Below are 27254 nucleotides of genomic sequence, written 5' to 3'. Positions count from 1 at the left end.
CAAGGAATTAAATACTCTTCTGCACTATGTAATAACCATTTACTTCTTCCTGTCCTGTAGGTCGGTGAGCTGGTCAAGGTCACAAAGATTAATGTGAGTGGTCAATGGGAAGGAGAGTGCAATGGTAAACGTGGTCACTTTCCATTCACGCATGTCCGCCTGCTGGACCAACAGAATCCTGATGAGGACTTCAGCTGAGTGTGGCTCAACAGTTTTGCTTACAGATGGGAACAGTCTGTCTGTGTTTCACTGCAGCTGCCATTTAGACTGTGTTCCTACAGATGTCGAAAGGAGTATTGCTTATACAAGCATTCTGATACCTGCAACCCCCTGGGACTGACCACCACCTTTCCTTAATCAAGACTCGTGTTATTCAGGGTACGAAACTAGATAACCTGTGTGTCAAGTGGCAGAACTAGTACATGACTGTAGGTTGTAATGCCTGCACATGTTCATGTGTCGAGCATACCGTACCTTACCTGCAGCAGCAGGTGGAGAAAGCAGCAATACATCTGTTGATTAGAGTTTTTAGGGTTCTCCAGTCCCATTGCTTATGTTGCTTCTTCCACGGGCAATGCAAATCAACCTTAGAAAATTCAACATATGGGTAGGAATTTCACAAACAGTTAATTCTGGAGCTTTTGCCTTTGTTTTCGTTCTAACTTTCTTTGCCCTAACAAGTCTACATAATGTTTTGCATCATGCAAATAATCTTTTTAGATGTAGAACATACATTGGGATAGCTTTGTGACTTACAGATATCTAACACTTCAATAGTAAATAAGAAATCAAATCCTCCTCCACGTCTTCAGATGAGTTTGAGGACACTAGAGATTGGTTTCTTCAGTACTGTTGCTTCAAACTTTGCTAGTAGCTAATTTAACTTCAAGTTGAGATGTTATATTAACGCATCCTGATATTTTTTACCCACAAATACGTGTTTTAAGGAATTGTAGACCTCTATACCAGTGCTGACAAATGTGTGCATAGCACTTTTTTCATTAATTCATAGCTTCAAGGTAGTATTTGATTCATAAGTGTAATAAAATATGCAGCATTGCTCTGAAAAAGTGACACAGAGCACATTAGCCAGTTGTAAAAGAGAAAATTAAATTACATTGGGACAGTTTCATAACTCCTTTATCCTTAGTGAATAGTCTTAGCCATTGGCTAGAGTAAATCGGTGTCAAATCTCTTGAACTAACAAAACTAAACATTACCTTTATTTTAAAATAACTTTTGGGACTGCTCTGCTTGTTTCCATCTGTAAAGCATTTGATAGTGAATTCATGAGAAGATTTTATTTGTAATAAACTAATAGAAATACTTGTGTGCTTCTGGACTGATTATAAAAGGCATAATAGAGTATACTACTACATAGCAGATGATAAAAATCAGTGCATTGGCTAGGTTATATTATGCACTACTTGAATGTTCAACTTTTTCTACTAATCCTTATCTGATTTTCTTTAACATTAAAATCAGAATGGATACAGTAAGGTTTGTAAATTAAAACAGTGAGGTAACTATCCCTTGACTGTATCTTAAATTCAGTTCTCCAAATACAGCAATCTTGTGACCAGTATATTCAAAGTTATTTTGTATCGTTTGTGGCTACATTGTAAACAGGACTTTTCTAAATGGTATAAAATTGAAACACCTTGGACATGTACAAGTAGTTAAATACCTCTAGAATGTCTCTGAACAGTTGTAAATGCTTCAAGGGCTAGTTTCCACCACAGAGGCTATTGCTGAGAGGCATGGTTCCCATAAAATAGAATATTATTAAGTTTTACCTCAAAACTATTACATACTGGAAACAGTAATACTTTTCCTTTATCGGTTACATAGTTGCTTTATGTTAGAACTAATTGATCAGTATGTCTGTTCAATTTTCAGGTAGTGGGGATAGATTACCATAGAGAAATCCTAACAATGATTTTTTTAAAAAAGTACTACTAAACTCTCTGTAGAAAACTTAACAACTCATCTATTTTTGTTCTAATTACTTGACAGACAGAAGTAATTAAGTGACTGCATTTCTAATCTAATTTGACTTGATACTGTGCTTCTAAGTTAGTGCTGAATGTGCTTAAAAATGCTTAAAGATAAACTAATAATGGGCTGGTAAAATGTTAGTTTCTTTACAATTTCATACTTTTTTCCCGGACCTTGCTACCTACAGGAATTGAATACTTGATACAAGCAGTCTCTAAATACGATATCTATTCATATAGATTAATTGCTGATAGATGCATATATTTTTCTTCACATATCACAAAAGAAGCATAAATAAAGGAGAGACGTGTTCAATATTCTCAGTAAGGCAATACAATTTAGTCAACTTCAGCTGATTCTTCTAATCATAATTAAATCATCCTGCATATCCATAGTCATGTCTACAAGATTCCATTCCCCAACTTTTGTAGGTAAGGTTCCTTTAAGAAAATGTGGTTTTTGGTATGCAGGTTATTTTTTAATATGGAGGGGATATAAGGAAATTTTAATTGCTAAATAAATGCCCTATACACTCATTTAAACTAAAAATACAGATGTATTATTATGTAGCTGTGTTTTTGTGAAGACCATATAATTGCAAATACTTTACTTTTATTATAGACTTTGACAGAGCAGAAAAACGATCATCCCTACAGAAGTCTTAATACCTACTGTTATTCTAGAAGCATAAATTCTTGTGAAACAGATTTTCTCAGCCCCCACTATACTAATTACTAAATTTTCAGATGAAATATGTTTGTTCATCAGATACAGGCCTACAGGATATGACGGCATTTGTACAAGATACTGATTCAACCTATCTCATCAGTGTCTTAAAGCAGGATAGATAAAACTAAATAATTCATAAATATGTAGATGGAATAGTCTTGTGGTCTTTGTTCCCTCTTTTGCACACCCCCTACCCTCCAAAAACCCAAACTCATTAGTAAGAATGTTAGAAGTCATACAAGTTTTAGTTTTCTCTGTCAGTGTTTGGGTTTATTGTGCATCGGCAGGTGCTAGAACGAGAATACTAATGGTTTCTAGAAATACACCATGAAAAGTAGTACACTCAACTACACCGTGTTCTCCTAGTGCATTTACATGTTATATCACACTAAACAAAGTACAACTTGGCTGCTATGTTTTTTTTAATGTATATTTCATTTCTGTAAAACCCAGACTTTTATACTAATATGACCTGGTTAATCTGTTTCAATTGTATTTGTTAATGCAAATATTTCTAATCATTTGAGTAAAAACACTTCATGTTCTTAATGGTTTTGGGGGAAAGATGCTAAACAAACCAATTTGAAGTAAAAATATATGAACGTGCCATTGTATTATAACACTATACACTTTCTTGACAGTTAAAATCTACTTTTTTATTTTTTGTAGCATGTAATGTATATGTTCATAGTATGTGAAATAAATAAAAAATATAGTCAAAAAATTGGGTTGTTATAATTTTGGAGCAGCTGTCTTTGGAAGTTTTTCATTTATTTTCTAATGGTGTAAATATAAATTTGCAAGGGCACAATATGATTCTCTCTACAGTAATGGTTTACTCAGTTATGTCCTCACCCAAAAGAGGCTATTAAACATTACATTTGGGAGAAGCTGATAAATGTCAGCTTTGAGTAAACTTAACCAAAAAGAAAAGTAATACTTAAGCCTCTGAAAAAAAGGTGATTGATTCATTTAAAAACCCCTGAATGTAGTCTTAACTCTTATTGAAAAATATTAATGCTTATTTTCCATGCAGAAATTAAAATCACATATAAAATTTCGCTCATAATAAAAAAAAACTTTTACAATTCTTAGATATAATATTCTAGCAATAATTCTCAGTCTTGCAAATAAATAATTTAGCAATCTAAATAGGATCACTAGGAAAATTCAGACCCTTTAATTTACTTTTAGAAATTATGAAACAAATATAGGCAGTACAGTGTAGTCCTTGTTTTTTTGCATATTAAATTTAATTCTACCTTGGTCCCACGCTTTCATCTTCAGACTTTTAAAACTATCATAAAGTTGTATGGAGAATCTGGGTAAAGGACAATGGCGGATTATGGAATAAGTTTTAGCTGAATGTTTCTACTAGAATGATCGTCAATTAAACAAATTTTACAATATTCACATTTAAATTATTTTTAGGTGTCACAGTTAAAACCTCGGAGATTAATGGGCAGTTTTGTACCTCTGAGCTCCTGAACACAATTCTGAGACCATGAGTCTGCACACAGTTTCAAGATTATTTTCACAGCCACGGTGATTAGTGAGAGAAATTTTTCTTAATTAAATTTTAAAATCTACAAGTTAAGTTTGTGGAAATTTCTGTGGCCATATACTTCATAGTGGGCATCCACTGTTCTGGAGAGTGTACTCACGGGTTAGATGTGGCCATTCCATCATAATCACTAATGAGCCGCGGATCATCTAGTTAATAGATCTACGCTTTGGGTCCCATAAAGAAAGTCTTAGTATTCATTTTATTTTTTAAAAGGTGTGTGTTTAGCCAAGGTAGCCTTAAAAGTATAAACTGATGCAAACAGAATGAAACAATTAAAAGCACAGCTGTGGCCTCCTGCTGCAGCATGAGAGTGGGAGGACAGAAACTAGATACTCCCCATTGCCACCACCATACATACTTTATGTAAAACAAGTCAGTTTAGTTTGGGGGGGTATACTAAAGAATCATTTTACTAATCTTCCTATCCCTCGAATCCTTAGTCTAGCCCTGTATATGGCAATGTGACAAGGCATGGGCACAGACTGGCTATATTTGAGGGGAGCTGGCAGAAAGCCCCCCCCAATGTATGCCTATGGCTAGTGTTTGATATTTTCAACCCTCTGAGTATACTCATTTATTACCACACCACTGTTGCATGGAGAGCTTTCCAACCAGTGCCTCTGGAGCAGTGGTGGGCAACCTGCGGCCCCTCAGGATAATGCGCTGGAAGGCCACGAGACAGTTTGTTTACATTGACCATCCGCAGGCACGGCCACCTGCAGCTTCCAGTGGCCGCAGTTCGCCGTTCCCAGACAATGGGAGCTGTGGGAAGCGGCGCGAGCTGCACTGATCGCTGCTTCCCGCAGCTCCCATTGGCTGGGAACGGCAAGCTGCAGCCACTGAGACATGCTGGCAGCCATGCTTGCCGTCAGTGTAAACAAACTGTCTCACAGCCTGCCAGCGGATTACCCTGGTAGGCTGCAGGATGCCCACCACTTCTCTGAGTGTATATGGAGGACATACCAAATATTCCCCACAAATACATCCACCCCTCCACCAAGTACTTCCACAAGTGCACAAAGAATGGCATTACTAATGTTGTATACAGTACTAATAAGCCATTCCTGATTCTTCTTCTTATTCCCTTGCCTATAAATCTAAGGACAGTATTTGTTCTCTTCGCCTGCAGATCACACAGAGAGCTTATGTTCAGCTGGTTTATAAGTCCTTTTCTGAATCACTAGGTTCCAACATACAGTCCTTTATCCTATAAGTGTGACCTACACTCTTGGTTTCTAGATGCTCTAGCATCTAGCTAAAGTAAAATGCATATTGTTGAAGGGAGTCTACCCCATTATTGTAATTACAGATTTTGCATGGAAGCTTCACTGAGAAATGTGTGCACATTAATGGCTTTTCTCAAAATGCTCCTGAATTTAGGGAAATATTAGCCCTTTCTTTCAAATGGGGAAACTGAGGCACAAAATCTAACTTGTCTACGGTTACCTAGGAAGCCTAGGGCAGAACCAAAAACACAGTCCAGATCTCAAATACCAGTCTAGTATCTTAACCACAAAACCAAGTGAGAGACAAACTTAAGATCTATATATTTAAGCTTACAAAAAAGGTTAAGAGGGAACTTGATTACAGACTATAAATACTTACATGGGGAGCAGATTTCTGATAGCAGAGGGCAAGGCTCTTTAATCTAGCAAACAAAGGCATAACAAGATCCAGTGGCTTGAAGGTGAAGATTGACAAATTCAGAATGGAAATAAAACAATTTTTAAAGAGTAATTAATGAGGAATGTAGTAGCATATATCACTTGAAATCCTTAAGCCAGAATTTGATGTCTTTCTAAAACATATCCTGTAGGTCAACCAGAAGCTATGGGCTTGATGCAGGATTTGTTGGTTGAAATTCTATGACATGATGACTGGCAGATTAATGTAATGGTCTTTTCTGGTCTTTAAATTGCTGAAAGGGCCCTCTCAGCCCACCACCTAAGGGATCTGATGCCAACCTTATAACTGCAAACTGCAGGAGCACTGACTTATTGCTGCCTGTGAGGCCAGGTCTACACGAAGCACGAAAATCGATTTTAGATATGCAATTTCAGCTACGAGAACAGCGTAGCTGAAATTGATTATCTAAAATCGATGTACTCACCCGTCTTCACCGCGCGGGATCGATGTGCGCGGCTCGCCATGTCGATTCCGGAACTCCGTTGGTTTTGGTGGAGTTCCGGAATCGATGTAAGCGCGCTCAGGGATCGATATATCGCGTCTAGATGAGACGCGATATATCGATCCCCGAGCAATCGATTGTAACGCGCCGATACGGCGCGTCGTATAGACGTGGCCTGAGAAGCAGCTACCAAGCAGGCTAAACTGGAAAGGAAAGTGGTGAAAAGATTGATCAATATGGGAAGGAGAAGAGTGGAACTAGGGTTTGTTTGTTTATGGGGGAGGGAGAGTATCTTACCCAGGGAGTGTTTTGTGTATCAACAACAGCAGTAGAATATTTTAAGAGAGCCCCTTGTTTAAAAATGTTGCAAGCATATCCTAGGGCAGTGATTCTCAGCCAGGGGTACACGTACCCCTGGGAGTATGCAGAGGTCTTCCAGGGGGTACATCAACTCATCTAGATATTTCCCTAGTTTTGCAATAGGCTACATAAAAAGCACTAGCAAAGTCAGTACAAACTGAAATTTCACACAATGACTTGTTTATACTGCTCTATATACATTATACTCTGAAATGTAAACATAATATTTTTATTCCAATTGATTTATAATTATATGGCAAAAATGATAAAATAAAGCAATTTTTCAGTTAACAGTGTGCTGTGACACTTTTGTATTTTTATGTCTGATTTTGTAAGTAAGTCATTTTTAAGTTAAATGAAACTTGAGAGTACATAAGACAAATCAGACTCCTGAAAGAGGTACAGAAGAGAGTTTAACTTTTTCCCCTTCCTCTTGAGTTTTGCCTCCATCTGCTGGACTACAGCAGCACTGCATTCCTGATTCTCTACCTCCATCTAATAATAATAATTAATAATAATGATGGAGGCTCACTGTTCTCCATAATAGATAGCTTGTGAGTATGATAATGTATTTCACAAATGGCTGGGGACTTCAAATTAACTGGATGGTCAGTAACTGAAAACTGGTGACTTTTCCTGTTAGGACAGACTAAGGATTCTGTGTGCGAAGTCTGCCTCCCTTCCAGCTCCTTCACCAGGAATGTCAGTGTCCCCTGCTACTTAACTCACACCACCGTTTCTTCTTCGAATGATTGCTCATATCCATTCCAGTCAGGTGTGTGCGTGCCGCATGCACGTTCGTCGGAGAAACTTTTACCCTAGCAACACTCGGCGGGTCAGCTGGGCGCCCCCTGGAGTGGCACCGCTATGGCGCCGGATATATACCCCAATGACCCAGCCACCCTTCAGTTCCTTCTTACCACCCATGTTGGTCGTTGGAACAGTGGAGTGCAGCTTAGCTGACCTCCACTTCCCTAGCTACTCGTAGTTCTTCTTCTCGTTGTTATATCAATAGTTGTAGTTAATTGTTCTTATATATATATAGTTAGTTAGATTTAGTTATTCATAGTTATAGTTGTTAGTAATTGTTAGCGGGGTTCGGGGGGGTAGCCCCTTCCCGGTGCCGGAGCTCGTGCCTGGCTCACCGGGTTTCAAGCAATGCTCGGCCTGTCACAGGCCGATGCCAACAGGAGATCCCCACGACTCCTGTTTGAAGTGCCTCGGGGAATCGCACTTATCTGCTAAGTGCTCGATTTGCAAGGCTTTTAAGCTGAGAACTAAGAAGGAGCAGGACATCGGGTTAAGGCAGCTCCTCATGGAAGTGGCCCTGACACCTTTACCTTTGGCACCGAGCACGAGCCAGTCGGTGAGCAAAGGCACCCCTACGGCACCGGGCACCGCCGGTACGCCTAAGGACTCCTGGCACCGGCCACTGCCAGCACCGAAATCGACTCTGCGCTGCTCCCTTTCCCTGAGGCCGAAGACGGCGAAGGCTCAGACGGCCCCGACAACACCCGCGTCGCAGCCGGAGACTGTGCCTAGGTCGGACCGCCCGGCACCAATACCTGCCGCGGCACTGCCTAAACCGGCACCGTCAACTCCAGCCCCGTGAGGGCCGTTGAGTCCGGTGCCTGACAGCTCCCCGGCACCTGCTGTGGTAGAGCTCACTTTGCCGTCTACTCCAGAGACTTTTTCTGTGGCGAGAGACTTGATCGCCATTACCGATGTGGCACCGCCCCTACCCCCGGCACCGTCGGTGCAGGTACTACAATCCATGGGCAAGCCGACCCTGACCAGACCGCCGTCTGTCAGCGTAGCGGACCGGCACCGCTCAAGGTCATGATCCCGCAGACGCTCCAGGTCGAGACGTCGCTCCCACTCTCGACGCCACTCCCAGTCCCGGCACCGTTCCTCTCCGCAGCACCGGTCGGACTCGCGGCACCGGTCTGACTCTCGCTCCCCATCCCGCTACTCGCGGTACCGCTCCAGTTCCCGGCACCGACCCAGGCACTGTACCTCCTGGAGCAGATCACACCGCAGAAACTCGAGATCCCGGTCGACCTCCCGACACTGGTCCAGTCGCAGGTCCCGGTCTCGTTCTCGGTACCGCTCTGCATACTGGCACCGGTCCCCACGGTCGCGGGGTGCGAGATCCGTCGGGACTTCAGTTCCAGGCTTTTCTGCTCCTCCATGGCTGTCCAGACAGACGTCCGTATCCTCCCATGCAGACAGCTATTATGACCGGGACCGTGATACGGAGGTGCCTACGGGGGGTTTTCAGGACACACGTCCTCAGGACATAGGGCCTCAACAGTGGTCCTTTTGGACACCTGGGCATACCATCAAGCCCAGGGTGCTCCCTTAGCCTAGACCCGCTCTGGCCTGCTCAGAACTTCGGCACCAGAGGCCACCATTTCCCGCCCCCCCCGCGGCTGAGTCGGAAGAGCACACGACCCATCCTCCAGACTCCCCGGGACAGCTGGAGCAGGAACTGCCCAGGAGCAAGAGGCCATCCAGGACCCTCTCATTCCCGGGTATCATCCTTCCTCCTCCCGGATGAGGCGTGGCAGGGACCTCATCATCAGGGCCTCCGCCGATAGACCTCAGGGCCCATCAGGACCTCCTTCGCAGGGTGGCTCTCAAATATCAACCTCCCAGTGGAGGAAGTCCCGGAAGTCGAGGACCCCGTAGTGAGCATCCTGACTGCGGATGCCCCCACCGGTGCACTGCCGTTTATCAAGACTATCCAGGCCACTGCCGACACTCTCTGGCAGTCTCCAGCCTCCATTCCATGACGCAAAGGGAGTTGAGAGAAAGTACATGGTACCCTCTCGGGGGTATGAGTACTTGTACGTTCATCCTCCTCCCTCCTCATTAGTTGTCCAGTCGGTCAATGAAAGGGAGCGCCATGGCCAGCAGGCGCCTGCCCCAAAGTCCAAGGAGGCTAGGCGGATGAACCTCCTGGGTCGTAAAGTGTACTCAGCGGGGGCCTACAGCTCCGAGTGGCCAACCAGCAGGCTCTACTGAGCCGATATAACTATAACACCTGGATGGAGGTGGGTAGGTTCACCGAACTGCTACCCCGGACTCACGCCAGGAATTTACCGCATTCTGGAGGAAGGCAAAACAAGTGGCCAGGAACCTCTCTCCAGGCCTCCTAGACGCGGCCGACTCGGCAGCCAGAACTTTGGCCTCTGGCATCACCATGAGGCGTATCTCCTGGCTCCAGGTCTCTAACCTGCCTCCTAGCTTCAATACACATCCAGGACTTACCCTTTGATGGCAAGGGTTTGTTCTCAGAAAAGACTGATCCCAGGTTGCAGAGCCTGAAGGATAATAGGGTCATCATGCGCTCGTTGGGCATGCATACCCCCATGACCCAACTTAGACCCTTCAGACCCCAACCTCACCGCCCGTACTTTACGCCTCGGAACAGACAGGACTCAGTAGGAGGCGCGGCAGGGTGGCCGTAGACGCCAATCCGGTCCCCAAGGGGGCCAAAACCACACGGGCCCTACTAAGGCACCACCGGGCCTAAGTCCAACTTTTGAAGGTGCGCCGGGACGGCGTACCAGTCTCAAGGCAGGATCCTTCCCCTCCTTTTCCAACCGTCTCTCCTACTTCCTCCCTGCGTGGTCCCAACTGACTTCGGACCTTTGGGTTCTACGCACGGTGAAGCAAGGATACCACCTCCATTTTGCTTCATCCCGCCCTCCCGCCCCCCATCCCGGTCCCTCTTCAGGACCCCTCTCACGAGCAAGTCCTCTAACAAGAGGTACAGTCTCTCCTCGCCGCAGGAGCCATAGAGGAGGAACCATTGGTCGAGAGGGGGAAGGGGTTTTACTCCCGCTATTTTCTGATTCCCAAGTCCAAGGGAGGCCTCAGACCTATCCTAGACTTGCGAGGACTCAACAAATGGATGCTCAAGTTGAAGTTCTGCATGGTCTCCCTGGGAACTATTATCCCGTCCTTGGATCCTGGAGACTGGTATGCCGCCCTCGACATGAAGGACGCGTACTTCCATATTGTCATCTTTCCACTACACAGGAAGTACCTTCGCTTTATGGTCAACCACCAGCACTTCCAATTCACAGTCCTTCCCTTCGGCCTCTCCACGGCCCCGAGGATGTTCACGAAGTGCATGGCTGTCGTCGCCACCCACCTCCGCCGGCAGCAGATACATGTGTTCCCGTATCTGGATGACTGGCTCATCAAGGGGACCTCTCAGACTCAGGTCCGACAGCATGTTGGCATAATCGCGGACCTGTTCTCCCGGTTGGGCCTACTCCTCAACACCGAGAAATCCACCCTGGTCCCTACACAAAGGCTGGACTTCATAGGGGCAACCCTGGACTCCACTCAAGCCAGGGCTTACCGCCCTCAGCCCCGCTTCCAGATGATTGTCTCGATCATCCAGGGTCTGCAGGCCTCCCCAATCACCTCGGCTTGCACCTGTCTCGGCCTACTGGGACATATGGCCGCATATACTTATGTGACCAAGTATGCCAGGCTCCGCATGCGACCCTTTCTAACGTGGCTCTATTCGGTCTTCTGCCCGGGCAGGGACCCTACAGACGTCCTGGTGACAGTTCCCCCGAGCCCCCTCCGCTCCCTCGATTGGTGGCTAACTCCATCCCTCGTATGCGCAGGGATGCCGTTTCATCCACAGCCGCCGTCGCTGGCCTTAACAACGGATGCGTCATCCCTCAGTTGGGGGGGCCCATCTAGGTCACCTTCGTACCCAGGGCCTTTGGTCATCCCAGGAGCTGACGCTCCACATAAACGTCCGGGAGTTGAGAGCAGTCCGCCTTGCGTGCCAGGCGTTCCAGCAACATCTTCACGGCCGTTGTGTATCTGTATTCACGGACAACACAACGGCCATGTACTATATCAACAAATGGGGGGGACCCGCTCGTCTCCCCTGTGTCAAGAGGCCATTCGACTCTGGGACTTCTGTATAGCCCACTCGATAGACCTGGTGGCGTCCTTTCTCTCGGGGGTCCGGAACGCGCTGGCGGATCGGCTGAGCTGGTCTTTCCTCTGTCATGAATGGTCCGTAAGGCCGGACATCATCCATTCGATCTTCCGGAGGTGGGGATCTCCCCTCATAGATCTGTTCGCCTCCCGCTCGAACAGGAAGTGCCAGGAGTTCTGCTCCTTTCAGGGTCTCTCTCCAGGGTCAATCACAGACGCATTCCTCCTGCCATAGAGGCACCACCTGGTATACGCCTTCCCTCCGTTTCCTCTGGTGCACAAGGTCCTGTTGAAGCTTCGCAGGGACAAAGCGCATCTGATCCTGATTGCGCCTGCGTGGCCCAGACAGCACTGGTACACCACCCTGCTAGATCTGTCCGTGGCAACTCCTGTTCCCCTCCCTCTCCTTCCAGACCTGATCACGCAAGACCACGGCAGGCTTCGCCACCCAGACCTGCGAGCCCTCCACCTCATGGCGTGGCTCCTGCATGGCTAAACACAGCGGAGTTATGCTGTTCCGCTCCGGTACAGCATATTCTCCTCAGCAGCAGGAAGCCTTCCACCCACTCTAAGTATTTGGCGAAGTGGAAACACTTCTCTTGCTGGTGCTCAACACAGGACGTTACTCCCTCGGAGGCCTCGATTCCCACAGTCCTAGACTACCTCTGGTACCTTAAGCAGCAGGGCCTGGCGACATCCTCTCTGAAGGTGCACTTAGCGGCTATATCCACTTTCCATCCAGGCGAGGGTGGTCACTCCGTGTTCTCCCACCCCTTGGTCTCTCGGTTCATTAAGGGCCTAGAGCACCTCTATCCCCCTGTACATCGCCCTGCCCCTACCTAGGATCTCAATTTGGTCCTAAACAGACTAATGCACCCACCCTTTGAACCACTGGCGACTTGCTCGCTCCTGTACCTGTCGTGGAAGACAGTCTTTCTGGTGGCCATTACATCGGCCAGGCGGGTCTCCGAGCTGAGAGCGCTCACTGTGGACCCGCCGTACACTGTCTTTCATAAGGACGAGGTACAACTGCGACCTCATCCGGCGTTCCTCCCTAAGGTAGTGTCTGCCTTCCATACCAACCAGGACATCTTCCTCCCGGTCTTCTTTCCGAAGCCCCACTTTTGTCGGCGGGAGCAGCAGCTACACTCCTTAGATGTGCATAGAGCGCTCGCTTTCTATACTGAGCGGATGAAGCCCTTCCGGAAGTCTCCTCAGCTGTTCGTGGCAGTCGCAGAACGGATGAAGGGCCTGCCAGTCTCCTCCCAGAGAATTTCCTCTTGGGTGACAGGATGCATCCGCACATGCTATGACCTAGCTCAGGTCCCTTCTGGCCATCTCACGGCGCATTCTACCAAAGCTCAAGCTTCATCAGCCGCTTTCCTGGCACACGTGCCTATCCAGGAGATATGACGTGCAGCGACCTGGTCATCGGTCCACACCTTCACCACGCACTATGCGCTGGTTCAGCAATCTAGAGATGATGCAGCCTTTGGTGCAGCGGTTCTACATACTGCCACATCTCACTCCGACCCCTCTGCCTAGGTAAGGCTTGGGAATCACCTGACTGGAATGGATATGAGCAACACATCTTGAAGAACAACAGTTACAAAGGTGAGTAACCCTCTTTTTCCTTTAGCAGTGGAGAAAACCAGGCTAGTCCATACCACAAACTCATCTGAGCAAGCAAATATCCAAATATGTGGAAGCCTCAGCAAAAAGTTCAGCCTACATTTCTTTGCTACCAGCATTCTCTGCCTTTATATCAGCATGATGGGATGATCCATATGAATGCGAAATAAAAAAATCAATAGTTATAACCTATTTAAGAATCATGCAATGAGCATATAGGGATGGGGGGAGTGACGCTATGTTAAAAATATTACCTATTTCTGCATCACTGCAAGATTAAAGCACAAGATATGGTACTACTTGGTGTCTTTTACAGACCACCAAATCACATGTGGAAACAGGTGATTAAGGAGCTGGTCATCCTATCTACAACAACTAACAAGTACTAAAAAAAAAGCTCAGTAACCATAGGGGATTCCACGGGGGTCTCATGCAGCCAGTACTAAAACAGCCTAAGAATTTTGAAAAGTTAGTGGTAGCTTTCTATATATAAACATAATGGCCCTACTGGGTCAGACCAAAGGTCCATCTTGCCCAGTATCCTGTTTTCCGACAGCAGCCAGTGCCATTGCCCCAAAGGGAATGAACAGAATGTAATCATCAAGTGATCCATCCCCTGTCGCTCATTCCCAGCTTCTGGCAAACAGAGGCTAGGGACACCATTCCTGCCCATCCTGGCTAATAACCATTGATGGATCTATCCTCCATGAATGTATCTGATTATTTTTTTAACCCTGTTATGGTCTTGGCCTTCACAGTATCCTCTGGCAAGGAGTTCCACAGGTTGACTGTGCATTGTGTGAAGAAATACTTCCCTTTATTTGTTTTAAACCTGCTGCCTATTAATTTCATTTGGTGACACCTAGTATATATGTGTGTGTGTGTATATATATGAATAAATACACACACACAGTGGTTTGAAAGACCAGTTGCAAAAAGCTCAAAACAATTACGATACAAATCAGCTGGGTGAGAGAATTTAAAAAGAAAAATTTGAATGATAATTTATAATAATTTATTAATATTTTACTAGATGTCTCAAAAGCCACACTCAAGAAAGAAGGCAACATTGGTTACAAAAATAATCTGGTTTAGTGGGGAAGTGACAGCTGCACACTCTCTCTGTCTAAAACAAATGGAAGAAAGGGAAAGTTGATAGTAATTAATATAAATTAGAAGCTAGGAATTGTAGAAAATGTATAAGGGAAGCAATAGCCAGCAGAGTTACAGACAATAAGGAGTATTTTAAAGTATATTAAGAACAGAAAGACTCCTAACAATAGTATTGGTCCATTACTAGATGAAAAATGGTAGAATTGTCAATAATGCACAAAAGGCAGAAGTGTTCAATAAATATTTGTTCTATATGTGTTGGAAAAAAATGATATAGCCATATCATAAAATGAGAATTAAACATTTTCCATTCCAGCAGTAACTCAGGAGGATGTTAAACAGCAGCTATTAAAGCTAGACATTTTAAAATCATCAGGTCTAACTTGTATCCAACAGTTTTAAAAGATTTGACTGATGAGTTTGCTGGACCATTAATGTTGATTTTCAGTAAGTCTGGGAGTGCCAGGGAAGTTCCAGAAGACTGAAAGAAAGCTCATGTTGTGCCAATATTTAAAAGGGTAAACAGAATGCTTGGGTAATTATAGGCCTGTCAGCCTGACATTGCTTCCAGGTGAAATAATGATGCAGCAGATGCGGAATTCGGTTAATAAAGACTTAAAGGAAAGTCATATAATTTAGGTCAATCAATAATGGATTATGGAAAATAGATCCTGTCAGATGAATTTAATATATATATTTTTTTACAAGATTACAATTTGGTTAATTTAGGTAATAGAGTTGCTGTAATATACTTAGACTTCTGTAATGTACAGTAACTCCCCACTTAACGTTGTTGTTATGTTCCAGAAAAATGTGACTTTAAGTGAAACAATGTTAAGTGAATCCAGTTTCCCCATAAGAATTAATGTAAATGAAGGGGTTAGGTTCCAGGGAATTTTTTTTCACCAGACAAAAGACTATATTATTTATATATATATATACACACACACAGAGTATAAGTTTTAAACAAACAATTTAATACTGGTACACACTGATGATGATTGTGAAGCTTGGTTGAGGTGGAGGAGTCAGAAGGTGAGATATTTTCCAGGGAACACCTTACTGCTAAATGATGAACTAGCAATCGGGTTAACTCTCACAGTCTACAAGGCAGCAGGAATGGAGGGAGGGGAGAGAGCATCACAGACAGACAGAAACACACAGTGTGTGTGTGTGTGACAGAGATGCGCATTTCCCCTTTAAGTACACTGCCATGTTAATTAGATCAGCTTGCTGAGACCACAGCTGCTGCTGCCAGCAAGTTCCCTCTGTCCTGAGCCCTGTCGTGTGTCCCCACCCTGCTCTGTGGAAGATAGGGTAAGCAGGGTGCAGGAGCAGGGGGGAGAGGGACACCCTGACAGTCCTCTTATTCCTCCCCCACTCCCCCCCACAGCAAGCTGGAGTCTTGAGGAAGAGCTCCAAGGCAGAGGTCAGGAGCAGCATATGGCACTGGGGAGAGGGACATCTGCAACTGCTAGTCTGCTGGGCAGATGCTGCACAGGGAACTTAAGGGAGTGGGGAGCTGATGGGGGGATGCCGGTCCACCCTGGTTCCAAGCCCCCACCAGCTAGTGCAATGGGCTGCTCTTCCTGCAAGCAGGCGGCTGCCAAATGACATTAGAAGGGAGCATTTCACAATTTTAAACAAGCATGTTCCCTAATTGATCAGCAACGTAACAACGTTAAGCAGGACGACTTTAAGTGGGGAGTTACTGTAGTTGACTTGAATACCATATCTAATTCTCATGCCCACAATTCAAGAAGGATGTTGACAAATTGGAGAGAATTCAGAGAAGAACCATGAGAATGATTAAAGCGCTGGAAAACATACTTCCTAGAGAAAAACTAAAAGAGATCAACCCATTTATCTTATAAAAGAAAAGGTGAAGGGGTGATGTGATACAATGTATAAATACCTATATACTGAACAGAAATTTTATAATAGAGGGCTCTTCAATCTAGCAGAGAAAGGCATAACAAAAACCAATCACCGAAAGTTTAAGTTAGATATATTTGGTCTAGAAATTAGGCACAAATTTGTAACAGAATAATTAATCATTAGAACAACTCAGCAACATTTGTGGTGGAATCTCTATCACTGGAAATATTTAAATCAAGATTAGAAATTATTCTAAAAGATATGCTGTGATTCAAACAGAAATTAATTCAAGGAAGTCCTATTGCCTGTGTTGTGTGAGAAGTCAGGCTAGATGATCACAGTGGTCTCTTTTTGCCCTTATAATCTATTAATAAAAACAAAACTGTACATACTTTTCTCATATTATTTCTTCATGGAAACAATTGTTGTAGTTGCCACAGGGATATTAATTACAAATTAGAGGGGAGATGTCCATGAGAAAGTCTTTTAAGATATAGCTATGAAAAAGTAAAAAATGATTGCGTTTGCTTGAAATTGATTAGTGCTATAAGTTTCCTTCTCAAAACCTTAGCATTGCCAACACCGAGCATTGAAAAATCATCATTATATTAAAAACAAATAATAGATTTGGAATTTTTTATTTGCATTCTAGGGCTGAAACCTTATGTGACCCCTGGATCACATTTTCAAGGTTTTCTTCACAACTATGAGGGCAGTCCTATCAGTTTCCATCCTCAGAGAAAACCCGAACACTTTCAAAATATGAGCTTGGGATCTAAAATTAATTACTTTGCTATATACTAAAAATAATGTAGTGAACAGAGACTCTGGATTATGACAACAATCTGTAATACACTAACCCCCCTTTGTTGTTCTATGATTCCAAAGATGTGAACAGACTACTCTGCTTTCTTTGAATGGTCCCTTACAATATGTGCTAACTACTTATGCAAAACAATTTGTTCCACCTTGCATTTAGCTGTGAAGTGATGCTGGGAGTTTTTTCCCTCAGACCTGAAGAAGAGCTCTATGTAAGCTGCAGGGCCATAACCAGGGTAGGGTAAGCTGGGCAGCCATCCGGGGCACAGATCTTCGGGAGGTGGAAAAATGATGAAAAAAAACTGGAAGGGGGCACAAATATGCTTGCATGCCCCAGGCACTAAAATGCCTAGCTATGCCTCTGGTAAGCTTGAAAACTTGTCTCTCTCACCAGCCATGTCTACATTAGTGAGCTTACAGCGGCACAGCTGAACTGATGCAGAGAACTCTCCCATTAATGTAATTAAACCACCTCCAATGATTGTCAATAGCTTTTTCAGCAGGAGAGCATCTCTGAATGACAAAGCTCTGTCCACACTGGTGTTTCTGTCAGTGTAACTTATCTTACAACATAAGTTATACTGACAAAGGTGCTAGTGTAGACATAGCCACCAACAGAAATTGGTCCACTAAAATATATTACTTCACCCACCTTGTCTCTCTAATTGTAAATGAGTAACACAGACACACATTCCCTGTCGGCCCACACAGCTCCAGGGCTATGACAAAATGCAACAGGTGAATGAACACACAATGGGTGTGAGGGAACAAGGGAACAGTAAAAATGAGGGTGTTGGCATAAATCAGTAGTCTCAATGGTTACTGTAGTTACAGGTACGTATCACGTAAACCCACAACCCACTGCCAAGGAATCCTGACTCCTCCTTACCCACCCGCTCAGTGCCAGGGGTCTTTCAGCCCCCCCCACCCCCCCCCGCATATCTGGGTGCCACAGGCCCCTGTCCCTCCCATTTCTCATTAGTGCCACAGGCCCCCCTCCCTCGCCATTATCCCTGCCAAGGGCCTTTCACCCACTATATCCTAGTGCAGGGGCCCCTAAACTCCCATTTAACACCTCAGGACCTCCTCTCTCCCTCATTTCCCAGGAGCACCAGAGGCCCCTCATCACCCCCTCCACCATATATCAGTTCCAGGGGGTCCTCAACCGCTAAATCCTAAGAGTGCCAGCAGCCCCTCACCCTCACACCACCATCACAGTGCCAAGGGCCCTACCCCTCATAGCCCAGCCACAGTTCCCTTCCCGCACGCTTCCGGGGCCTCGCAGCCGCTGGAGACGTGACGGCGCGTCGGACCTCACCCCTAAGTCTCTCTCCTCCCGCCGGTTGCCAGGGAGCCGCTGTTGCCATGGTGGGTGCGCGATGCGCATGCGTTAGCTGGCGGAAGTACCCGGATATAGCAGGAGGCGGTGCTATCGCCGCCATCTTTGCCAGGAGAACAGTGTGTTGGGAGCGACTGAGCGTCCCGAACTCATCAGTCTCCATCCAGCCCGTGTAGTCCCCGTCGCCGCCCCGTCTCTTGGACATGGACGATCGGGAGGACCTTGTGTACCAGGCTAAGCTAGCTGAGCAGGCTGAGCGCTATGATGGTGAGAGCCGGGAGGACGGGCGGGCCGGGTAGTGCCGGGGGAAAAGGGAGGGAGCGGCCACAAAATGGCGGCGGCTGGGCAGGGGGGCAGAGGCGGCGGAGGGGGGCACGAACAAAATGGCGACTGGGATTGCCCAGCGGGGTTGGAGGGGCCAGGAGTAAGGGACTAGGGTGGACAGGAGGCCTAGTCCTAGTGAGTGGTGTCTTTGCTCGGCTGTGGTGGGGGTCGGCGGCGACAATAACGGGGAATAAAATGGTGGCGGGGAAGGGCGAGTCGGGCGGGTGGGACCTGTCCCACCCGGCTCGATGGAGCCCGACAAAGGGACCCTATGTCCTTTCTTGTGCCGTCACTAACGCGGGCAAAGGTGGTTCCTCTTACTCGAGCCCTGCCCAGCAGTGGGTCAAAGAGGGCTGGTTCAGAGTGGTTGAGTCCTGTGGAGTGGGGGCCAGGTCCCTTCGTCGCAGTTAACGTCCAGGACACTCCCCCCCCACTCCCCCGGTGATCGGGATTCCTGGCCCTTGGTAGGCCCTCCTTTACCTTCACCCCTCCTTCCCAGACCTGGCCTCGAAGGTGCCTCGCCCTCTTTTGCCAACCATAGTTTGGCAATGTGTCTTTTTAGATTGATTTTTTGTTACCCTCTCTACTCCCCCGGTATACGCTATGGAGTTTATTAAATACAGTATACTTCTCCCTGCCTGCAGTAAATGTAAATCTTATTAGTCTGTCACCTTATGGTTAAAATTACTGTATTTTAGGGGGGGAAATTCCTAAGTCTTTTTTTTTTTTTCTTTAAAGTTCATGGGCTGTGCTGATTTAAATATTTGTAAGGTATTAAATATCTCTGAGCACTAAGGCTATTCTTCCTGAACCTACACTTAGGTAATATTTGCTGTTGGCATCATTTGAAAAATCTGCTTGTCATGCTTGCTTTGAACACTTGCCTCTCATTTAAAACTAAATTAATTTGTCACTTGTGAGTAAAAACTATCTGAATCTATAGAATACAGGTTTTCTGATCAGTCGGCTCTGTTGCCTTAGTTGGTGGTCATAGCTTTCTCAAGTGACAGGACAAAAATTGATCAGGATCTTTCCTACTATTACTGCTGTTCAGAAGGGGGGGCAGTAAAACTGACAAGAACTAGGTCAGGTTCTCTCTGGTGCTACTACTATTAGCAATACATGCAAGCACTGATAGATATATTTGCGGGGACAGGGGAGACACAAAATGGAGCCCTAAGAAGTGATAAGTCAAGGAAATGTTTACCTTTGGAATAGCCATGAGGTTTGGGGGAGTGTTAGAACAGTGGTTCTCAGGCAGGGCTCTGTGTATCCTTGCGGGTAGCAGAGGTCTTCCAGGGGCTAGATCAACTCATAGATACTTGCCTAGTTTTACGACATGCGACAGAAAAAGCACTAGCAAAGTCAGTATAAACTAATGTTTCATACACTGACTTGTTTATACTGCTCTATATGCTGTACAGTGAAATGTAAATAAAATATTCAATTTGATTTATTATTGTGTGTAAAAATGAGAATGTAGGCAATTTTTCAGTAATCGTGTGCTTTGACATTTTTGTATTTTGATGTCTCAGTTTGTAAGCAAGTAATTTTTAAGTGAGGTGAAACTTGGCGGTTAGTGAGGCAGATCAGAATCCTGAAAGGGGTACAGTAATCTGGAAAGGTTGAGCGCCACTGTGCTAGAGTAATTCAGAATTAAAATTTGTTCTTTCCGGTAGCTAGAGAAGGGTTTAAAAAATATTGTCTATCTTGTAGACAGTGGCTGATGCATAAGGCCTAGTTAACAATACTAGGTTACCTGTTATATTGGCAAATCACAGTGTAGATGTAGCATATATCCACAAAAGCACTCTTTGCTGGTAACTACATCAACACTAAGGCTTTTGCTGGCAACGCTAGGGTTTTTGCTAGGTATGTTAGTTAGGGGTGTGATTTCTTTATTTTTTTTTTTTTTTATTTTCCCTTTCATGATCCTGAACAATCTAGCTATGCTGGGAAAACGTGTGTAGCTCAGGCCCAATTTGGAGCCCCAAGCAGGGTCTGTGAACAGCACTCTGGTAGATATTTCTCCATCCTTCTCCGTGGCTTTTTGAGGTATGCATCTCTGCATGACATTTCCCTGGTGGTACATCTTTCCTCTTAGTGTCTGGTAACTTTTCAAATTCTGCAATAGGCATTTGCAGTGCAAAGTAACCAGCCCTCCTGATGATAAGAATATTAATTTGTAGGATTTGCCTTTTGGTGAGAAGATTCACCATCTGCTTTTTGTGCGTCTGTGAATGTCTGTTCAGGAAAAAGGGAGCAGAACTGGTTAGTTCAAGAGGTGTTATGGCTGGTAATGAGATTTTTCTGTTAATCAGGCTGTGCTAGAATGTAGCATTTGTAGAGTCCAAAGCGGTTTGTTGGAATGGCTTTGTAAAATAAATTAAAGGAAGTATGTCAGGTTAAAATCATTGCTAGAAATGCATTTTTGTATCTGTGCTTACCTTGGCATATTCATTGCATATGTGGGGAACACATGCACCTGCATTGCGATATCAAGTACTGTGGTGGTATCAACAATGCAAAAAGATAATTTGTCATCTCTATAGCCCTTTTTATCTATAGATCTTGAAATGTAAGTATCTTAAGTTTTACAGATGGGGAAACTGAGGCATAATGATTTGAAAATGGTTTGTACAAGATCACACAGTAGATCAGTGTCAAAGTTGGGAAGAGACCCCAGGTTTCCTGACTCCCAAGTCTTGTGCCCTTTCTACTAAACCATGCTGTCCCCTGGTATTTTTATAAACTGCTTACCAAACAATGCATCTTGTAATGTAAATAGTAAAACACAACGTGGGCCAGTCCTTGCATACCTTGGATGCTCTCACTGGTCTAAAGCTGTTGCCTCAAAGTAAAGAATAACCTACTTGAAGTGACATTGTTTATACAAAACATTGTTTGGGAAACAACTTGTAAATGAGATCTGGCTGACTTAGCCACAATCAAGGTGGATTTATTAAAATCAGAAGTTGTAGTTTTTGTTAAATTTTAATTGTCATTGTAACAGACACACATCTTGTTCAGGCAATGAGATTGCTTTGTCTAACTTAATGCCGTTTCTTCATTTTACATATTAACTTTGTTTAGTTGTGTGTCAAACTGAAGCTTTATTGTGTTACACTAAGACCATTCTTAAATGTTCAATATTGGTTGAACATAAGTGTCCTTTGAAGATAATAAATATTTAAGAATATCACTGAAGCAAAGACCTTAGGAGGATTAAAAAATGAATGGAATATATGGGTAAGAACATCACACAGAGATAATGGCAAGAATTTAAAAAAAAAAAAAAAAGAGGAAGCAATATAAACTCATGTATTACTGTATAAACCAGCTAGTCAAAGACTGAAAGTAATAGCAAAAAATTTTTTGGAGTATATTACAAGCAGAAAGCCTGCTAAACAACCAATGGGGTCACTGGACAGTGAAGATGATAAAGGAGCACTCAAGGATAATAAGGCCATTGGGGAGAAACCAAATGAATTCTTTACATCAGTCTTCATGGCCGAGGATGTGAGGGGGTTCCCAAACCTGAGACATCCCTTTAGGTGACAGATCTGAGGAACTGTCCCCGATTGAGATGTCCTTAGGGGGGGTTTGAAACAAACTGATAAACAGTAATACGTCAGCAGGACCAGATGCTATTCACCCAAGAGTTCTGAAGGCACTCAGATGTGAAATTGCAGAACTACTAACTGTGGTTTGTAACCAATCATTTAAACCAGCTTCTGTACGAAATGACTGTAGGATAGCTAATGTGATGCCAAATTTTTAAAAAGGGCTCCAGGAATGATCCTGGCAATTATAGATCAATAAGCCTGACTTGAGTGTTGGTCAAACTGGTTAAAACTAATGTTAAAAAATTATATAGTACACAGGGTGAGAAGAATGTACATCTGAGTATAGGACGTAGATTATCCACAAATACAAAGCATGTTTTAAAAGTCACAAGACACATGTAGTGCATCATCAGCAATAACCCAAATTTAGGTGAATAAAATTAATACAGTTTAGATATTAGCATCCAAGTATTTGAGTACATCACTCATGAAAAGTTTATACAGAGAGTTGGTTGTGGAAAGCAAAATATATCAGTGAGTGAAGATTGTCCCTCAATAATTGAGAATTTAGGGTAGGTTGTCCATTTAAAAACCTTCAATCAGAACAGAATTATCAGACACACAAATGAACGTAATTTCTTGGGGATGAGTCAGCGTGTTTTTTGTAAAGGAGAATCACCCCATCTGCTAGAATTGTTTGAGGGTGTCAACAGGGATGTGGACAAAGGGGATCCAGTGAATAGAGTGTACTTAGATTTTCAGAAAGCCTTTGACAAGGTCCCTCACCAAAGGCTCTTAAGCAAAGTAAGCTGTCATAGGATAGGAGGGAAGGTTCTCTCATGGACTGGTAACTGGTTAAAAGATAGGAAACGAAGGGTAGGAATAGATGGGTCAGGTTTCAGAATGGAGAGAAGTAAATAGTGCTGTCTCCCAGGATTCTGTCCTGGGACCAGTCCTATTCAACATATTCATAAATGATCTGGAAAAAGGGATAAACAGTGAGGTGGCAGAATTTGCAGATAGTTAAGTCGCAAGCAGACTGTGAAGAGTTACATAAGGATCTCTCAAAACTGGGTGACTGGGCAACAAAATGGCAGATGAAAATCAATGTTGATAAATGCAAAGTAATGCACATTGGAAAACATCCCAACTATGCATATAAAATAGTGCAATCTAAATTATCTGTTACCACTCAAGAAAGATCTTGGAGTTATTTTGGAGAGTTCTCTGAAAACATCTACTCAATGCGCAGCATCAGTCAAAAAAAGCTAACAATGTTGGGAATCATTAAAGGGATAGGTAAGACAGAAAATCTCATATTGCCTCTACATAAATCCATGGTATGCCCACATCTTGAATACTAAGTGCAGGTGTAGCTGCGTCATCTCAAAGAAGATATATTGGAATTGGAAAAGGTACAGAAAGGGGCAACAAAAACGATTAGAGGTATGGAACAGCTGCCATATGAGGACAAAGTAATAAGACTGACTTCGGCTTGGAAAAGAGATGACCAAGGGGGGGATACAATAGAGGTTTATAAAATCATGATTGGTGTGGAGAAAGTCAATAAGGAAGTGTTATTTGCTCCTCATAACATGTGAATTAGGGAGTCATCAAACGAAATTAATAGGCAGCAGGTTTAAAACAACCAAAAGGAAGTTCTTCGCAGAACACAGTCAAGCTGTGGAACTCTTTGCCAGAGGATGTTGTGAAGGCCAAAACTATAAGAGTTCAAAAAAGAACTAGATAAGTTCACAGAGTATAGGTCCATCAGTGGCTATTAGCCAGGATGGGCATGGGTGGTGTCCCTAGCCTGTGTTTGCCAGAAGCTGGGAATGGGTGATGGGGGTGGATCAGTGCTGATGATTACCTGTTCTGTTCATTCCCTCTGGGGCACCTGATATTTACCAGCGTTGAAGACATGATACTGGGCTAGATGGACCTTTGGTCTGACCCAGTATGGCCATAATTATGTTGTTGTTCTTAATTCCTATATAAGGGAGGTCAGAAAAATAACTTTCCTTCTTCCCTAATTAGGCAACTTTACTTATTCCCTAATTCCCTTTTCCGAGATGGCTAGATCAGGGGTTCTTAGCCTTTTTCTTTCTGAGCCTCCCCCCATGTTGTTAAAAACTCCACAGCCCACCTGTGCCACGACAACTTTTTTCTGCTTATAAAAGCTAGAGCTGGCATTAGGAGGTAGCAAGCAGGACTGGTGCCCAGGACCCCACACCACAGGGGGCCTTGCAAAGCGAAATTGCTCAGGTTTCAATTTCAGCCCAAGGTGGCAGGGTTCAGGGCCCCGGGCTTCAGCCCCGCATGGTGGGGCTTTGGCTTTCTTCCCTGGGCCCCAGCGAGTCCAATACTGGCCCTGCTTGACAGACCCCCTGAAATCTGCAGTCCCCCAGAGAGCCCCAGACTCTTGGTTGAGAGCCACTGGGTTAGATGAATTTCTAGTCTGATATGGTATAGCAGTTTTGGTGTTTTCTGTGTATAATGGGCTAATGCCCTTTTTGGGTTAACAGGTAACTTGATCTTGGTCTGCAAGTACCTACATGTGGAAAACATTTCTGATAGCGCGCTCTTTAATCTAGCAAACAAAGATGTCATAATAAGATCCAGGAGCTTGTAACTAGACTAATTCAGACTAGAAATTAGGTGAAAATCTTGTAACAGTGAAGGGAATTAACCAAAGGAACAATGTGTGGAGGGTTGATTTGCTATCACTTGAAATCTTTAAATCAAAATGTCTTTCTAAAAAATATGTTGTAGCTTATCCAATAGTTATGGTGGTGATGCAGGACTCACTAGTGAGATTCCACAGCCTTTGTTATGCAGGAACTCTGACTAGATGAAAATAATGATCCAGTCTGGCCTTAAAAATCTATTTGTATGTAAAGTTAGTCTTCTCTGGAAGCATGTTTAGTTTGCAAAATTTAGTACTCTAATCTTAGGAAATGCCAGATTTACTGTTGCCTGTCCAAGCTTAAATCTGCCCCCTTCTGCATATGCATTATGATAAAATTGTTTAATTATGTGATCACAAACTGTGTTTTTTTCCACAGGATCGTTACCTCATTCTCTGTGCAAGATGGATGGTGCTCAGGGAATAAGGCAGCTCTTCAGTATTTCCTTGAAGCCTTGTTCAGTGGTTAGCCCAATACCTTATTCACAGCATCCAAATGCTACAGTGAAAATACAGTTATTTATTTATTCATGGCTATTCTGTGGTCCTCACAAATCTGAGCCTCACAAACATCAGTGAATATTTCTTCTCAACTCCCTTGCGAGACAGCAGAGTATTTATTCCCATTTAACAGGCTGGGACTTGAGCCACAGGGATACTTAAGGCCATAACTTGGTCTTTACTAATTTTGCATTCCTTTGCTAATTATTTCCCAATTTGGGACACCTAGGACCTTGTTTTTCAGAATAGTTAGCATCTTCATAGGACCTCATACATACAAAGCACCATATAGACATTAACTCGTTATTTTGAAACACTTGAAATGTGTGCAAGTAAATGTTGTATCTGTTTTATGTTTGTATCTGAAGCCCGGGGCCCTGAACCCTGCCACCTTGGGCTGAAATTGAAACCTGAGCAATTTCGCTTTGCAAGGCCCCCTGTGGTGTGGGGTCCTGGGCACCAGTCCTGCTTGCTACCTCCTAATGCCAGCTCTGGCTTTTATAAGCAGAAACTGTGATGGAGAGGCAAAGTAACTTGTCCAGGACCATATAGCGAATCAGCAGAGTGGTGGGGTTAGGAGGCAGGACCACCCCCTACCTGATACCCCTGTGGACATTTCTTCAGTCTTACTGCCAGAGCTGGGCATATTGAGTTTTCGTTGCTTTCATAATCAGTAGTGAATATGCAAACTTTCTGTTGAGGTGTCTTGTCCATTATAACATAGGAAGTCTGGCAGAAGTAGGGATAGAACTAAATTCACCCAGGTGGTTGTTTTTAATTTCTGCTTGTTCTTTACATTTGACACTTAGGTACCTAGGTGTATTTTTTTGCTGTTGACAATGGGGAAAAATACAAAATTTTGATAATAAAAATCTTCAATATTGTAAGCTAAAATGAAAGCTATATATTTTGGGTTCAGAAATAATATAATAAAAGACTTGGCCTAACACAATGAGGGGGACCCCAGAAGAAACTGTGTCTCGAGAAACAGTTTATTAATTTTAAATTTTTCAGTTGTTAATAGAAAGCATTTTGAAGGGCAGCAATAACATTATTTTAAACATTACCCTAATTTTTTCATTATTAATTCTGAGAGAATATTTCATAAATTGCTTTGCAATTTGTCCCCAAAATTTCCAACTTTTCTATAGTGGGTCTTGGGGGAGGGGCGGGGAGATGGGGAGGTGTAATTTTTTTCGGAACCCTCACAACTCTAGTAGGGTTGCAGGTGAACCATTCACGGTTGCTATTAATGTAATAGATTTGTACCTTTTGAATTTGCAGAATTCATTGACTGTCTAAAAGAATTTTTTCTTTAGTTTGGGGAACGATCTAGGTTTTATCTGCTGTAACCTGTTGTTAGGGAATAAGTAATTTCTTCCAGCTGCTGAACTGTAGGGATATTCTGATGTGGGACTCTCCCTCATTCTCTCCTTTTGAAGCTGTTCCACTTTGTGTAGAGTCCTTGGAGTGGTGGAGGATTAGATTCTGGGTCTCTGACCCTCTGAAGTGAGTTCCCTAACCACCAGGCAGTAGAATAATAACTCTCTGGCCTAGTGACTTTTCAGATATTTAACCAAAGTGGAACAGCTTCAACAGGACATATAGTTGTCATCTCCCTGCCCCCCCCCCCTCTGCCC

General features: G+C 43.9%; 2 protein-coding genes across 6 annotated transcripts in view; both read left to right on the top strand.

The window, feature by feature from the left end:
- CRK (CRK proto-oncogene, adaptor protein) overlaps positions 1-4240 on the top strand; it is a 58757-nt gene extending 54517 nt beyond the window's left edge. For 2 of the 3 annotated variants that reach the window (XM_032788282.2, XM_032788280.2), the window contains exon 3: positions 61-3451. In XM_032788282.2, coding sequence (XP_032644173.1) covers positions 61-68 — 8 coding nt within the window. In that variant the 3' untranslated portion in view covers positions 69-3451. Of the gene's footprint in view, positions 1-60; positions 3452-4158 lie in introns of those variants that run through there. The other variant, XR_004374740.2, reaches the window with a different exon arrangement.
- A 14373-nt stretch (positions 4241-18613) lies between these two features.
- YWHAE (tyrosine 3-monooxygenase/tryptophan 5-monooxygenase activation protein epsilon) overlaps positions 18614-27254 on the top strand; it is a 67306-nt gene continuing 58665 nt past the window's right edge. For all 3 annotated transcript variants that reach the window (XR_012657312.1, XM_032788286.2, XM_032788287.2), the window contains exon 1: positions 18614-18804. Coding sequence is in view for 2 of the 3 variants with exons in the window: in XM_032788286.2 (XP_032644177.1) it covers positions 18741-18804 (64 nt within the window). In the remaining variant the exon portion in view is untranslated. The remainder of the gene's footprint in view (positions 18805-27254) is intronic.

Source organism: Chelonoidis abingdonii, chromosome 20 (genome assembly GCF_003597395.2).
Source record: "Chelonoidis abingdonii isolate Lonesome George chromosome 20, CheloAbing_2.0, whole genome shotgun sequence".
NCBI lineage: Eukaryota > Metazoa > Chordata > Testudines > Testudinidae > Chelonoidis > Chelonoidis abingdonii.
Note: the sequence above shows the minus strand (reverse complement) of the source record. Positions and strands in the feature narration are given on the sequence as shown.